This window comes from Drosophila tropicalis, unplaced genomic scaffold (genome assembly GCF_018151085.1).
Source record: "Drosophila tropicalis isolate 14030-0801.00 unplaced genomic scaffold, ASM1815108v1 contig_393, whole genome shotgun sequence".
Classification (NCBI taxonomy): domain Eukaryota; kingdom Metazoa; phylum Arthropoda; class Insecta; order Diptera; family Drosophilidae; genus Drosophila; species Drosophila tropicalis.
Genome location: NW_027172855.1, coordinates 999,311 through 1,013,850, shown reverse-complemented (window position 1 = coordinate 1,013,850; position 14,540 = coordinate 999,311). Strand labels below are relative to the sequence as shown.

At 33.1% G+C, this 14,540-nt stretch overlaps 2 protein-coding genes across 5 annotated transcripts; one reads left to right on the top strand and one right to left on the bottom strand.

Annotated features, from left to right (window-relative positions):
* Nucleotides 1-815: 815 nt before the first annotated feature.
* Cul3 (cullin 3) lies at nt 816-8,992 on the bottom strand. 4 transcript variants are annotated; one of them, XM_068284565.1, is made up of 11 exons: nt 8,853-8,992; nt 7,439-7,670; nt 5,747-6,130; nt 4,722-5,483; nt 4,488-4,658; nt 3,615-3,785; nt 3,429-3,543; nt 3,215-3,363; nt 2,927-3,150; nt 2,718-2,856; nt 816-2,181 (listed from the first exon to the last, which is right to left on the bottom strand). In XM_068284565.1, exons 2-11 carry the CDS (start codon nt 7,496-7,498, stop codon nt 2,029-2,031), a joined length of 2,328 nt encoding a protein of 775 aa, XP_068140666.1. In that variant the 5' UTR covers nt 7,499-7,670; nt 8,853-8,992; the 3' UTR covers nt 816-2,028. The 4 variants fall into 4 exon arrangements, with proteins under 4 accessions (XP_068140666.1, XP_068140668.1, XP_068140669.1 ...); XM_068284567.1 differs by lacking the exon at nt 8,853-8,992 and adding an exon at nt 8,504-8,765; XM_068284568.1 differs by lacking the exon at nt 8,853-8,992 and adding an exon at nt 8,538-8,765.
* A 2,128-nt stretch (nt 8,993-11,120) lies between these two features.
* LOC137572738 (uncharacterized) lies at nt 11,121-14,451 on the top strand. The gene is made up of 6 exons (XM_068284531.1): nt 11,121-12,311; nt 12,369-13,012; nt 13,083-13,280; nt 13,352-13,912; nt 13,970-14,138; nt 14,196-14,451. The coding sequence occupies exons 1-5, from the start codon at nt 11,205-11,207 to the stop codon at nt 14,124-14,126; spliced, it is 2,667 nt and encodes an 888-aa protein (XP_068140632.1). The 5' UTR covers nt 11,121-11,204; the 3' UTR covers nt 14,127-14,138; nt 14,196-14,451.
* Nucleotides 14,452-14,540: the final 89 nt, after the last annotated feature.

Here is a 14,540-nt window from a genome sequence, read left to right as displayed (position 1 = left end):
AGGGTATGGTAGTAGGTAGGAAAGAACAAGACTTCAAATACCAAAAGCCTGACCCATAATTCAATCTACTTCTTCTGATTCAAATAGATGAACTTCAAAGAAATACCTACATATAATACCCCTCTAAGTTAGGTTTACTTTGGACATCGATCCTTTTCAGATGTCCTTAGTAGGTATTTGAAAATCCTTAAATTAAGTACACACGAAGAACCAAATCCTGATCTACTTCATTTCTTCGATAAGTAAAAGGTATCAACATTTGCTAACTTTTGTTGGTACTTCTGTCTGTTGGCTAAAATAATAGTTAAATAATTTCTTTTGTTGTTGTTATTGACTTTGAGGTCGGCTTACTATTTGTTGTTAGATAAAATTTATTTGCATAATTTTCGAAGGCCAAAGAAATTAAAATTGGTCTAGAAAAGTTATAATTTCTTTGTTGTCATTAGTCATTCCACCCAGAATATAAAACCAATCCTACCAATCTAAAAATGTTAAAATTGATTAAATGAGGGAAACATATTTAACTCATTAATACTGGGACAACAATTTTCCCCCCGAAAAATGGTGCCTATAATATGATATTGTTGACTTTAGTGAGCGATTTTTATCGAGTTCGATTTTGCACGACTAATGATAAAAGTCTAAATTTCAAATATTATTCAATTCAAAATATATACATATGTATATTTCGTTTTCCGCCCAAAAGAAATCTCTTCTACACCTACAATCAATTAGATATGTCAATATATGTACATATAGAACAATTTATGGTTTTATTTACTCCCTTATTTATGCATAAAAAAATAATATATCAATTGAAGTGTTAACGCTCATTATACGTTTTATTTATATCGATTTTTCCGTATGTAAAGAACAAAAATTATTATTTGTATGTACAAGTTTGAATCATTTCCTTTTTGTTTTTCGTATTCAATTTAATTTCTTAGATTTGCATTCACACACAATTTTTCTTTTCATACATATTTGTATTATAATCGTGTTCAAATCCATTGGAAAACTGCTGCCATTGAGTTATGAATATATAACTTTTTTTTTAATAGTTGACATTAACTGAATAAGATAAAAACAATTTTGCGGAAAAAAAAATATATATATATAAGTATATGTATATGATTTAAAATTCTCAATCTCAAATTGTGTCCGTGTTAGTGTGGAAGGAGGGGAAGGTGTGTGGGGGTTGTGGCAGAGGCTGGCAGGCAGGTAGACATAAAAATTTACATCGAAACGCTTACTAAAAAATTTAATAATTCATTTATAAATTTATTATTTTAGCTATATGTATAATTATTAGAATTATTCTGTTGCTGGTTGTAGTTTTCTCTTTTTTTTTTTTTTGTTTTCTTTAAGGTATTGTTATTAATATATATATTTATAATTTTTTGTTTTTGCTGCTTACAATTAAGGGGAGGGGGATTTTGCATTTTGCAATTCTATTCTTATTTTGCTTTGCGTACAATTTTATAACTTTTTCTGTTTTTCATCGGTCGGAAAGGGCTGAGGGTGAGTTCTAGTTCATTTCTCTTATTTCTTTTTGGGCTTATTGCTTTACATCTTGTGTGTGTGTGTGTAATTTAAATGAAATTAATGACGAAAAATGTGTAAATGAACGGCATACACACACACATATATATATATATATATATATATATATATATATGATTTCTTTAAAGTTCGGTAAGTTTTTATTTTTGTATTTCGTTTGAAACTGTTGAACTTGAAACGGTTGAGTTTTCAAAAATAATCGAAATATATATTGAGGTCAAATGCATCTATTAAATATATATATATATATATATATATATATATATATATATATGGGGGTGTGTGTGTATATGCATATATATATATATATACTTGAGGACTTTTGTTTTATAGTTATTCTGGGTTTATGATTGAGTTTGTAAGATGCTTATGAGAATGGTGAATTTTTGATGTTAATTTATGTATGGATATATATATATATATATATATATATATATATATATATATATGTGTGATACGGCGCCCTTAAGCCAAATAGTTATAGACTTTGCGATCCTCAGCTGATCGTTGCAGATATTCACGCTCAATAAGACCTTCAATGCGCTTCTTGATGAACACAGGCGAGGGCAAAAAGCGGGACTTCAGTTGTGATGTTACATCCGATACCAGCAAATTGTGCTATAAAATATATCAAATTTGAATTATTATTGTTTTATTTTTGTTAAATAATAAATGTCTTGGTGATGGTTTTCTAGGGAGATCTATTAATTATTCTCTGCGTCGATTACAGCCTTCTCTTACTCTACTAAAAAAAATATCTATCTTTTCCTAACTCCTTAATTTACGCATTGTATGTCGATATCCTGCTAATTTGATTGTAGTTAAATTAAGGAAGACAAATATAATTGAAGATTACTTTTATTACTTTTTATGGGAATTCCTAGAAACCATTATAACTGTTCGGATTAATTAAAAATTGTTGCTGTAACAGCATTTTGTTCATTAAAGCAGAATTTCCACGTATGTATATGGTTGAAAATATATTTTATAACAAATTAAATAGTTTTAAATTCTATGAAATATTGTATGAATCACTTTAACTGCAACAGTTTTAGTCCAATTATTTCAAAAAACAAGGATAAATAGAGAACTTTCTTCTACAGATAAGACTCTATCGACGACTATATTTAAGTAATTTATGTGATATAACTTACCGCCATTCGTTTGCGTGCCTTCATTATTCTTACAATTGCCGCTTCAATTTCATGCTTACGATCCTCATCGACCTTTCCTCTAGTTTCTTTGCGCTCGGGTTCTGATTCACCTTTAGCTGCAACCGTTTGGATTTTTACCCTGCAAAACAAGTATAGATATATAATAAATGGACATTCTTGAAATTGATTAACTTGGTTAAATGACAAACCTATGGAATTTAGAGACAAACGCATCATTCACATAGAACTCATCTGTTGGTTCAATATCTTTTGTTTTCGTCTTTGAATTTCTAACTAATAAACGTTGCGCTGGTTTGCCCATTGATAGCGATTGTAATGCTCTAACCAGTTCACGTTCGGGTATATCTGTTTCTTGGTGTATGTCATCATAAGTGAGTATATCGCGATTATTGAATAGCAGCAAAACACACATCTGTAAACCAAATGATTAATATTATTATGAATCAAGTTAATTTATTTGCACACTTTCTTCTCACCTGATAAGTTGAGACTTGTAATATATGTTTCCGCGTTGTTGTTGGCCCAGCAGTACCACCGCTTGAACTAGAGCTGGGGGCATCTTTGTCTTTCTCGCTTTCGTTTGCTGGTTTACGGCCATAAAATACGGCATTTATGTAGGCAGTACCTGAAAAAAAGAAGACAGTTCAGTAAATTATTTTGGTCATCTCCTACTTAATTAATTTTCCTTACCCATTTGGGGTTGTAACGTCAATTGACGTCCTGAATGTTTATTTAAATAGAAATTCTTAAAGATCTCAAAGGCTTCACGCGGCGCTGATGGTATGTTGCAATTGGGAGTTGCTGTCTGAAATTCATCAAAGACAACATTATTTCGCTAACTGGCACTTGAAGGATATTCAAAATCACAAGACTTACCTGTGTGGGCCAAAAGCCAGTAGTTAAGATGCGAACTGTTAGTTCCACACCGCCCAAAGATAAATTATTATTATTTACAAAACTCTTGAACTCATCCATAATGGTATTGGACACGGACATGTCCTTGAACATGCCCTCCAGTTTTGAGGTAAATTGACAGCCACATTCAGTCTGAAAAAACAAATTGATTTCATGTTTTTTACAAAAGGTCTGTTCAATAAAGTCGCCATTAAAGCATAATTTGTCTATATATATTCAATAAACTTAATACATAATTAGCAATCGATTAAACCCAAATAGTGCAAGAAGAAGCCAGGGAAAGGACATGATTTGGTAATTAAATGACAGAATGGTGGCAGTAGCCCAAAGAGTAAAACGAGAATGAATTTATAATGGCCTATCTGATAAATTTGTATAGCCAATTTTACGAAATATAGGGACATAAATTGTTAATAATAATCGAAATCGAATTAATCAGACGAAGGATTGTCTTGTGTTTTTCACAGACTTCAAGTTATATTTAATTATAAATCATAGTTGATGTTTACCCAAGTACAGACAAATTTACTGGGATTGGTGAGGAAGGAATGCCTGTTTTCGGTACACAAATGTAATGATTGATATTCAACACCCGTAAGCTCATGTATACATAAATTATATGAATGTATAAAGAATTTAGCTCGAAGTTTCTAGTTTCTAGTTACTTACAATGTACCACATTCTATTAAAAATCACATTGTTTGCGTTTTAAAGAAGGCCTTTTAGAAAACTTACTGACATATAGGTTTTTTTTTGGTTTCGAGAGGTAAGTATTATAGGCAAACCCTCCCACATTGCCGTTCATAGGTATCCTGATTGATAAGTTTAGCTTACCTTTAGTTTGGATATCATATTCTTTTCGAAATCATCTGAGACTGATTTATTGAGCAGCAATCGTTTGGCCAAATGCGTCTTATAATAACGTTCGAACACATCCTTCTCCAGTAGAAAACGGAATAGTACCATTGTTTTATCCAATATGGTTTCAATTTCCTGTTCGCTCATCTAAGTAAGACGAGGGTAAATACGTTGTAAAGTGAAATAATTTTTTAGTTTCTTTTTACTTACTCCCTTGCCACCCTTTTTCAGTTTATCATCAATGAAGAGCGATAAATACTCTGGTGATTTGTTATTTAAATTGAGAAAATGTTCAAAATCCGATGAGATGACATTCTTAAAGATGCGATCATTGCTAAACGAATGCACTAGAAATTGATCGAAACGATCCTTGAGATCTAATAGATTTTGCACAAATGTTATGGGATTTGTGTTGCCATTCTCCTCCTCCTTTACCAGCATTCGTCCTTGCTCTCGTAAATATGCCGACATTGTGTCGGCTATCACCTTAAGGCCTTCCTCTTTTAATCTTGAGAACAATTTGTATGTGCATGCTAGATCTTCAGTTTTAGAATTCTTGATCATATAGACAACACCAGAATTTTCCATTTCGACTATGGTACGCATATGTTTCTTAATTAATTCCTCCTCAACAACACGAACAATTCGCGGTTCGGTATCCTTGTCCAAATAGAGGGCCGCCCGCGAAGATTCTTCGGTGATGCGAGCCTCCACTTTCTTGATGTAAACGCCAGCGTTATTCTCGGCAAGAAAGTTTTGTGATTCAAATTTATAGAATGCAGCCGATTGAGAGAGAAACGGTTTTTCGAAATCCTCTTCATACACAGTCCGGGAATTGATGCCAAGTGTAATCAGCATAGTGCATGCGTTCTTAATGGCCAAATGATTAATCGCCTCACCGTGACGCTCCTCCATGACCATGCCTAAGAGTTTCTCACGCAAAGCCTTTTGGATTTCCGAGAAGCGTACCACCTGCATTAGGAGAATGAAACACAATTCGATCGACACAAAAACAGGTTATTAACTAGAAAATTAAATCAATTTTAAGTCCTAAAACAAAACCTTTCTAATAAAATCAGTAAGAAAACGTGAGAAATTTTTCAAATTATTATGCTGTACTTAACCTTTTAAAGATTATCTTAACAGAGGTCAATACAAAAAATTGTATTAAAGCTAATAACAAAAAAATTTCACGAATTCAAAGTTCAATTTGTTGTTCAGCAATTATCTCTTACCTGATCTCTAAAGAGTATTAAACCCAAATTATAAACATTGTCCACTTCACGCTGTTGAACATAGACACGATCCATATACATTAGAATATCTCTGATCATAACCATTGATGTTTGATGATCTGTCCAGGCTTGATTCAATTTGGGTAAGAAATTGCTATGCAAACTCTCTAAAACCTCTTGACGAACTTTATGTTCCAAGTGTTCTGACACAACCTCTCGTAGGCCATAATATAAGCGATTTCCATGCTTATGTAGGACCATATTATAAGCATTACGATATAGTTGTTCGAACGATAGGCCAGAATTGTTTTTCTTTTGTATCTCTTGTATGGCATTTTTTAAACTGGCCCATATGGTCTCCACATATTTCTCATCCATAGAGGCCTAGAAAATGAAATGAAATGCAAAAGAAAGGATATAACAAAGTATTAATTGTGATTTGTAAGTTATTAAAAATTGATTATTCTTATACTAGTAAGTACATTAAAGGCCCGTCGTCGGTATTCGGGTAACCATAGTGGATATTTGCGTATTATTTCACGTAATCGTGAACTGCCTGGCATAAAAGCAACTTCATTCTCCAAAGTTATGGCATTTGCTGAGCCGGCTAACACACGATTCCCACGCTGGGATCGTCTCTGAAAAACAGCACCCGCTGATGACAGACGGAGCATTTGCTGTTGCTGTACTGGTGGACAATGATGTGGCTGCCGCTGAGTTGAACGTGGACTATTTGGATTTTCACCGCATCCACCACCTGGAAAGTTATTTGAGCCTGCCATAATGCGATTATTATTTCCGGGACGATTTAGATTATTCAGTTGTTGTTGTTGTTGTTGTTGTTGTTGTTGTTGGTCAGGTGACTGATGAAGATCTGTATTCTGTTGCTGCATCCTGCTTCTCTAACGTTTCAATATCTCTCTAAGTTACATGTATTAAATAAAGTTAATACTATTGTTTCTGTGGCCTTTTTTTTTTTTTTTTTTTTTTTGATTTTAGTATGTTTACAATAATTTATCGAAAAAGAAAACTAAGATGAAATCAGTTGTACATTATTGTTGAGCAATGAAACAATATTTTTTCCCTGTTTTTTTTTTTCTTACAAATTTTGCAATATTAAAAAATATATATGTATGTACATACATAAATAGTTACACAAAATAGAAGTAATGCATTAGAACCTTAACATTGAATTTTGAAACTGAGGCAACTGATTTTTTAAATTTAAGTCAGATTTTTGAATTGTTTCTTCTTTTTTTATTTTGGTTTCTTGGGTTATTTTTTTGGAACATCGGAACGGAACCAATAAATGTAGCCAGATTCGTCTGATATAAAATAAATATGAGATTTTAGGAAATATTATTCTAATCTCCCATCAAGAAATCGCTGTAAATTGTTAAATGCATAATCTGTATACGTTTGTGTTTAGACATACTTTTGGTAGCTATTATACAATTTGAACGATCATTTGAATCATGTACCAAGTAAAAGCTTTAAACTCTGAATAAAATATAGACCATAGTACTAACAAATATGTGCACTAAATATAGAAATGAACTTACAATTAATACAATCAAGTTATTTTGGTTCACTTAAATTTATCTTATATTTATTTTTAGTCATAAGTTGTTGTATAATTTAATGCAATGTCATGCTTAATCTCTTGAAATATTTTCATTTTCTGTTTCTTACCGGGAAGGCCCGTATGCGCATTTTGCCCTCCTTCTTGGGAGGATTGCCCCTTATATTCATATTTTGTAGTCGTCGGCACTGCTCCTCCACTTTTAGGGTCTAGAGTCCGGAGCCAACGAGAGGGAGCTAAGGGCAGGTGATTAGATTATTGTTGTGCAGGTATTTAAGCTTTTGCTTGTTCGATTCTCAATCAGTTATTGATCCGTCAGCTGCTTGTTGTCAATTGATAAAACTAAATAAATAAAGCAAGCAAGGAAAGGAGATATATGTATGTAGTTCGTAACAAAAATCAGCTGATTTTAAGCTATATTTATATAGTACATATATACATAGTATTTGTTTAACATGACCGGAATATTTACTTTTTTCTTTTTAACACGACCAATTTTAGAAAAAAGTTAACCGTCTGAATTGCAATATATTTTTACAAAAGGGTTGAGCAACAACAAATGAAGCTAAATTGGTTTTCCAAATTATCTAAAAAACAGTCACTATTAGTAATTTTCAAAAATATCGATATGTGCCTTAAGGCCCTCTTAAATCTTAGATTGTTAATGAAAACTGATATTTTTGAATATTGAAATAGTTAAAGTAATTTTTATTTTCATTTTAAGACTAGGTGGTCTAATAATCACAAGTGTTTCATGGCTAATACATATATTAAGACATTTCAAATAATAATAAATAATTTTCAACTGAATTAAACAAATTGTTTGCGCGAATAATTTGCAGCCCTGGCAACTCTTTCTCTCAGTATCTCCCTCGTCTCACCGCTCCCGCTGTCTTTTCTTTCTGGGTCTGTCTATATTGCACTTTTCCTTACTTTCTTTGTTGGGAACGCTTTATATATCTGAATTTTTATTTAAACAGCATAGATATGACTAGCATATATACAATAGATATATACTTCTGTGCCCCTTTTGTCTTTATCCGATATTTGAATTTTCTCTGCCTTCTTTCGCTATTGCTGTTTTTTTTTTTTTTGTTTAATTGTTGTTATGTATGAGAGTGTACGAGAGACCGAGCGACCGCAATTAATGAAATTCCCTTTGTTGCGATTATTACCAAAAATTAAGTTAAACAAATATGGCAAATTTACTAGTTTGCATTTTGGAATTTATTCCTCAATTTGTTCGTTCTGTTTCTTTGCGTTGGCCGCACTTTTTAACACGGCTCGGCTAGAGTTTTTTTCTTCTCTCTCGCTTATGTATTTTTTTTTTCGTTTTTGCTTTTGCTATTTCACTTTTTCATACATGGCATGTCTGTGTGGCTGTGTAAGTGTGGCTCTGTGTGCTGTGCGTGTGTGTGCGTTATTGTGTGAGAGAGTCTGTTTGCTGTGTTGTTGGTGTGCCATGATTTTATAGATAAAACGAATGATTATTTAACTTAATTGCTATTTCGATTAATTTCTCACATTTTAATCACTGGTCACAATGTATTATTTTGATTCGTTTTGCAATTGTTGTTGTTTAATATCCATTTATTTGACTGTTTACTCAAGTTTGGTATTTTGTACACTAATTTGTATGGTCACTTTAACCCAACGGCTGGTGGTGCCAGATGTTGAACAGCCGTTTCTGGCAACTCTGGTGAACTCAGCTGAGAGTGTGGCCGCATTTACTGCCACTGTAATGGTGAAATATTTGGGGGAATACCCCCTTTTGGAGGGTAAATTACATATGTAAATTTTAAGAAAGATTTAAATAAATTTTTAATTTATATAAGGGAATGTATAGAAAAGGTATGTGTTCGGTAAGTTGGTATTAAACGTCAGAGGGCGATTCAGTGGCACCATCTATTGTCTCTTAGGCGTGTAAAAGAACAAAAGCATATCTTAAAGCGCATAGAAGGTGTCATTTGAAACCAAAGTATTTATGTAATATTTATTATAAATCAGTTTAATTAAACCTAAAAAGTGTCTAAATTAAATTTTGTACCTTTGATGTATTGAACATTAAGAAAATAATGAAGATGGAATTTTGTAAAATTTAATATAACAATATATGTATGTACATATATGCCGACGTTGATCCTGACTCACTGGAATTAGATGCATATGTGATATAACCTTCACTCATGGACATTTAGAAATCTTCAAGTTCAATACAAAATGTTGCCTTTCGTCCACTGATTAATTGTGAAAGGTTCAACCATTGGAGCGTTATCAACGTTATCATCCAGTTAACTGAAATGGAATTCAATATGATCTAGACTCCTTTTTTTAATGATTAGTAACAATTGAACTTAACGTCATAGTGTCATTGGTTTACAAACCTCTTTAATAAACATTCAAGATAGGAATACACAGATATATATACATAGAAAATAGGAATATATTTTCCCTTCTATTAACACACTCAGACAGATACATCATTAGTCACTTCTAATGGCAAATGCAAAAAAGAATGCAAAGAATAAATCGAATTTATCAACTATCTTGGCCCAAGAAAGAAAAAAAGCAAACAGCTATCATTTTCACGATTTACGGGATTCGATCAGAAAAATATTGAGGAGACATTACATATACCAATTGGGGAACGTGATTACGGTTTCATTCGAGCCAACAAAAATACTGCAACACCATATCTTACGGGCAAAAAGGCACTGGACACTACCAGTCTGTTGACGCACTTAAGATTGGCCCAAGCCAATGAAATTAAAGCGGCCAATAAACGGCACAAGGAACGAAAAGAATCACCGACTCAAGGTAGCACTGATGGTTCGAGTTTGGCGTCAAATTGCGAACTGGAAACGGATTTGCCATGCAAAATGCAGCTGAAGTCCGAATCATCTACAATGAACTTTCAACTCAAGCGAAAATTGTTCGATGAGGGTGAATATACTATAACGCGGGGGCAGAAATTAAGCGAAGTGTATCACGCCGCGGCTGTGATCGACGACACGGCAAATTCTTTAAAACGCAACACTCATTTGTATTCACTCAGGGAAATGGAGGCCTTCTGTCGAAAAATGAACATTAGGATAAACCAAGGATTTAGTCCAACCCTACATTAGTTTTTGATTAGGTTACAGGCATTATCTGGTTTTCAATTTATAGATTCTGCGTTAAATTTCACTAATAAGCTGAATAAACTTTTTTAAAAAAAAGATACAAAGAAAAAACAAAAATTGTTACATAAATATGGCCAAAGTATTTAAAAAGTACCTTTTGGCCTCTCAGCTAATGTTTATAGGGCACAACAACAATAAGCTGGATTCATTCTGAATTTTCTTCAGGAATACTTAAAGTTGGATATTGAATGGATAAGACTTTGGAATATTGTTCCAAAGGCAACACAAATACCAGTACAATTATATAATGTAAGTACGGTTTGCAAATTACAACTACACTCTTTTTCAGCTTTACTTAGTTGTAATTTACAAGTGGCATTAACAGTCAATCCTCTATTTGACGATAAGAAATCTTTACTATCTTATCTAATCAATTTATTTATGATCAATTTATTGCTATGATTTCAAACTGAGAGAATGTTGGTTGTTATTTTGCTTCATCCACTTCCTCAAATATCCCTTACCCCCCTTACCCATGATGTGCTTTTTTATGACTATTTGATAAATTAATTCTACGTAATGCAAGGCACTTCAAAATACAAAAATGTTATCAATGCTAGATTGCAAACGAGTGGCTAATCAGTTTCAGCCTGCAATTGGTCATTTTATTTCAGACGATTTTCTTGACGAACACGGTTGTGTCATTCCGAATAAAGTGTTTTTTGTTGCCTTAAGATAATCCTAATTATTGTTAATGGAAGCCCCAAGTCATAGCCAATCAATTGATATAAGCGATCTCAATGATCTGCTGCACGATCTGATTGATGTATATCGGAATAAAAAGGACGAATTGCTAATGAAATCAGTGCTGCGGTGTATCGTGAACTTGATTCAAAATAAGAATGTGAATTTGTGTTCAAGAATTTTTGAAAAGCTCATATCGGCATTATTTGCTGCCTGCGATGGAAATGCAGATCCTGCTTCCTCGATGCAACATCAGTTGGTGACCAATATTTTGACATGTGTGCAACTCCAAATGACAAAGTTTCCCAGTGCTGAGGGCAAGTTGTGGTTGGATCAATTGTGGTCACTTACTTTTAATGGTGAACAGGTACATCCTCTTGCGGAACAAGTACTTGTCCATTTGTTTGATAATTTCGTTTGTGATCTTGGCCTCGAGCGGTGTCTACAGTTGCTGAAGATCATTCAACAGCTACTCCAAGCAAAAGAGAGGAAGAATCGTCAAGGAGCTTTCATCCTTATGCACAAGCTGGAGAAGACATTTAACACAATTGAAGTGATTGGAAATACCATAAAGTGCAGCCATCAGCAGTGGGTGGGTTATATTGCTGCTATGGAGCACCTGGAAGAGCAGCAAATGCCCGTTAATATAATTAGTTTCTTGGATGACATGAAAACCGTTAATGATTTTTCATGTTGGCTCCGTATCTTATTAGTCAGACTGCTTCAATTAGAGAATATTTCGATTGTTAATAAGTCTATCAAATATATTGCAGCCAATTTTAAATTGACTCAGTTAAGTGAATGGAATATGCTTGAACCATTCCTAGAAGCCACCAATAGAATTCAGTTGTACGATGTCAACGAAGACGATCGTTTGTGTACAATCTTTAAAAACTTGATATTAAGTGAAGTCGAATCCTTTGCCGAAGCTCTTGTCAACGTACCATGGGAATGGCACGACGTTTCATTATGCGAATGGCTTCATAGTGTGCCTAAGGAGGAAAAGGAACCTTGCATTAGGATGGACTTGCTTTACCAACTTGGCCATCGAGTAAAAGAAATACAAAATTCCAGATTGCGGAAAGCAGCTCAAAAAACAGTTGAAGATAAATTCCAGGTAAGTTAAGTAAAAGACTTTCGAATAATGCCTATATCATTGTATGCTTAATTACAGGCAACATTTGACAATTTGTCGCTTAGGGATTATTTGCTCTACATTCAGATGATGTACAAGAACACAAACTATGCCTATTTCGATAATGACCGCCTAACACGTCTAGTATATGATTGTGACAATTTCGAAATAGCAATCAAAAGCTGTACTAAAGTTTTCTTGTCTGCAATCATCAATTGCCATATGAATATCAATTTAGCCATAGCTTTTATTGTTAAATTGAGAACAGTGTCAAAAGCTAATCATGGATGGTTACGCATTTTTCTTTTATCATGTGCACATCACGATCATAGGTTTTATGATTTGTATTCCACAGATTATGGTGTGGAAATTTCTCTGATTTTCAATGAGAAAGATCTAAGGAAATTGCAGCGACATTTACTTGATAAACTAATTTGTGAAACTAACGAAGAGAAATCTCTGCTGCTTAACGTTTCTTTGCATTTATTTGTTCAAATGCATATAAAGGAGTGGAGTGACATGGAAAAGTTGCAGTTGAATCCACTGCAACTACTTAGAGATGAGAACGAAATAACAATGCAAACAATGGGATGGTGTTTGGAAAAATGTAAAGAACGTTTAAAGGACGAGAATATATTGGCAACTTTTGTGAGTTTACTAAAAAAGTATCCTGATTGTTCTATGTAAGTTATTAACTATTATTTTAACATGATGATGTTTATATTTGTTCCTACTTTTTTTAAATACTCATAGAGCCCAAAGAATTGCAAGATATGCATCAAAACATTTGACCTTGGAAGAGCAATATACACTTTCTGAGGATATAATCAGCTATCATATACATTCCAATCCAGATGTTGTTAAGGGAATATTGAGGCCTAGACTACTTGTGCCGCTACATCAAGTTGTACAAGGAATTATCCATTTCTCAACACTAAATGATGATGCCTGGTAAGAAACAATTTCATTGATTGATAAAGGTAAAAGTGACAATTAATCTATATATGTTTTTTACCAACCAGCATTGAGGCTAATTATGAAATTTTAAATGGCTTCGAGCCAATATCAGGTTGCTTTATTGATTACGCCGTTAACCAAGATAAATATTATTTAAAGGAAATCACAAACAAATTATTACATATGAACAAGGAATTATCCGAATCCCATCCACAATACCTGAGAAATTCCAAGGATCATAGATTAAAATTTTGCATTGCTTTTGGTTTGCTGTTTATAGAAGAGAGATCTCATGTTTTAGATCCACTTTGGTCAGAATTATTTTCCTCAAATGATCTAATAAACATTAAGGGCATATATGAGGGGATAGTGGCCATAACCCTACGCCAACCCGATGAGCTTATAGAGCGTTTGCAATCGATATCAAGTCTCCAGACAAGTCAGCAAATGTCCCTACTTTCGGTTACATATATATATTTATACCATCAAAGGAATGCACTGAATGAGAAAGAACTTAAAAGGATGGTCGAGTTGTTGCTGCCATTAACAATGGAAACAGATTTACAAGTTCTTGAGTTTTCACAACTAATATTATCAAAACTAAATGTAGAGTGCAAACAGAAAGGGTAAATAGTAGTTTCTGATTTTAAAATGATCAATTATAAACCATTTTTATTTACCAGATTGCAACCTCAAATTGATAATACATTGTTGACTTCTATTGAAGGCGGTTTAAAGGAAACATCGATTGGACCTGAACTAAAAAGGTGCATTGTGATGAGTTTGACTGGTACTTATGAGAACATTTGGACAACATTGCAATGCATTGGTGCTGCTTAAATAAGCCTAAAAGTATGCAAATAAATTACAAATTTCATTTTTTTTAAATAACTCATACTCAGCGTCTAGCCTTGTATTGAGATGACCCTTTTATGGCGATTTTGTTTATTATTAATCAGCAACTACAATTAATCAACAGTGAAGAAGCTAGTGATCAGACTTCAGACATTAACATTGCACAAAAATTATATAAACATATACATATTTTACAAGAAATATTTAACTAGAGTATAAATGAAACCATCTTTAATTTTTAATAACTTCAAAAATTTATGCATGTTTAACAATAATAACAACAAATAAAATAAGTCTGTTCTGCCTCTAATTGATTAAAAATTTTTCTTGTTAAGCAGTGTAAAACAATTCCATATACAAGAATTCTCATTAAACAGGTGAAAGCCAAGCTAAAGCAAG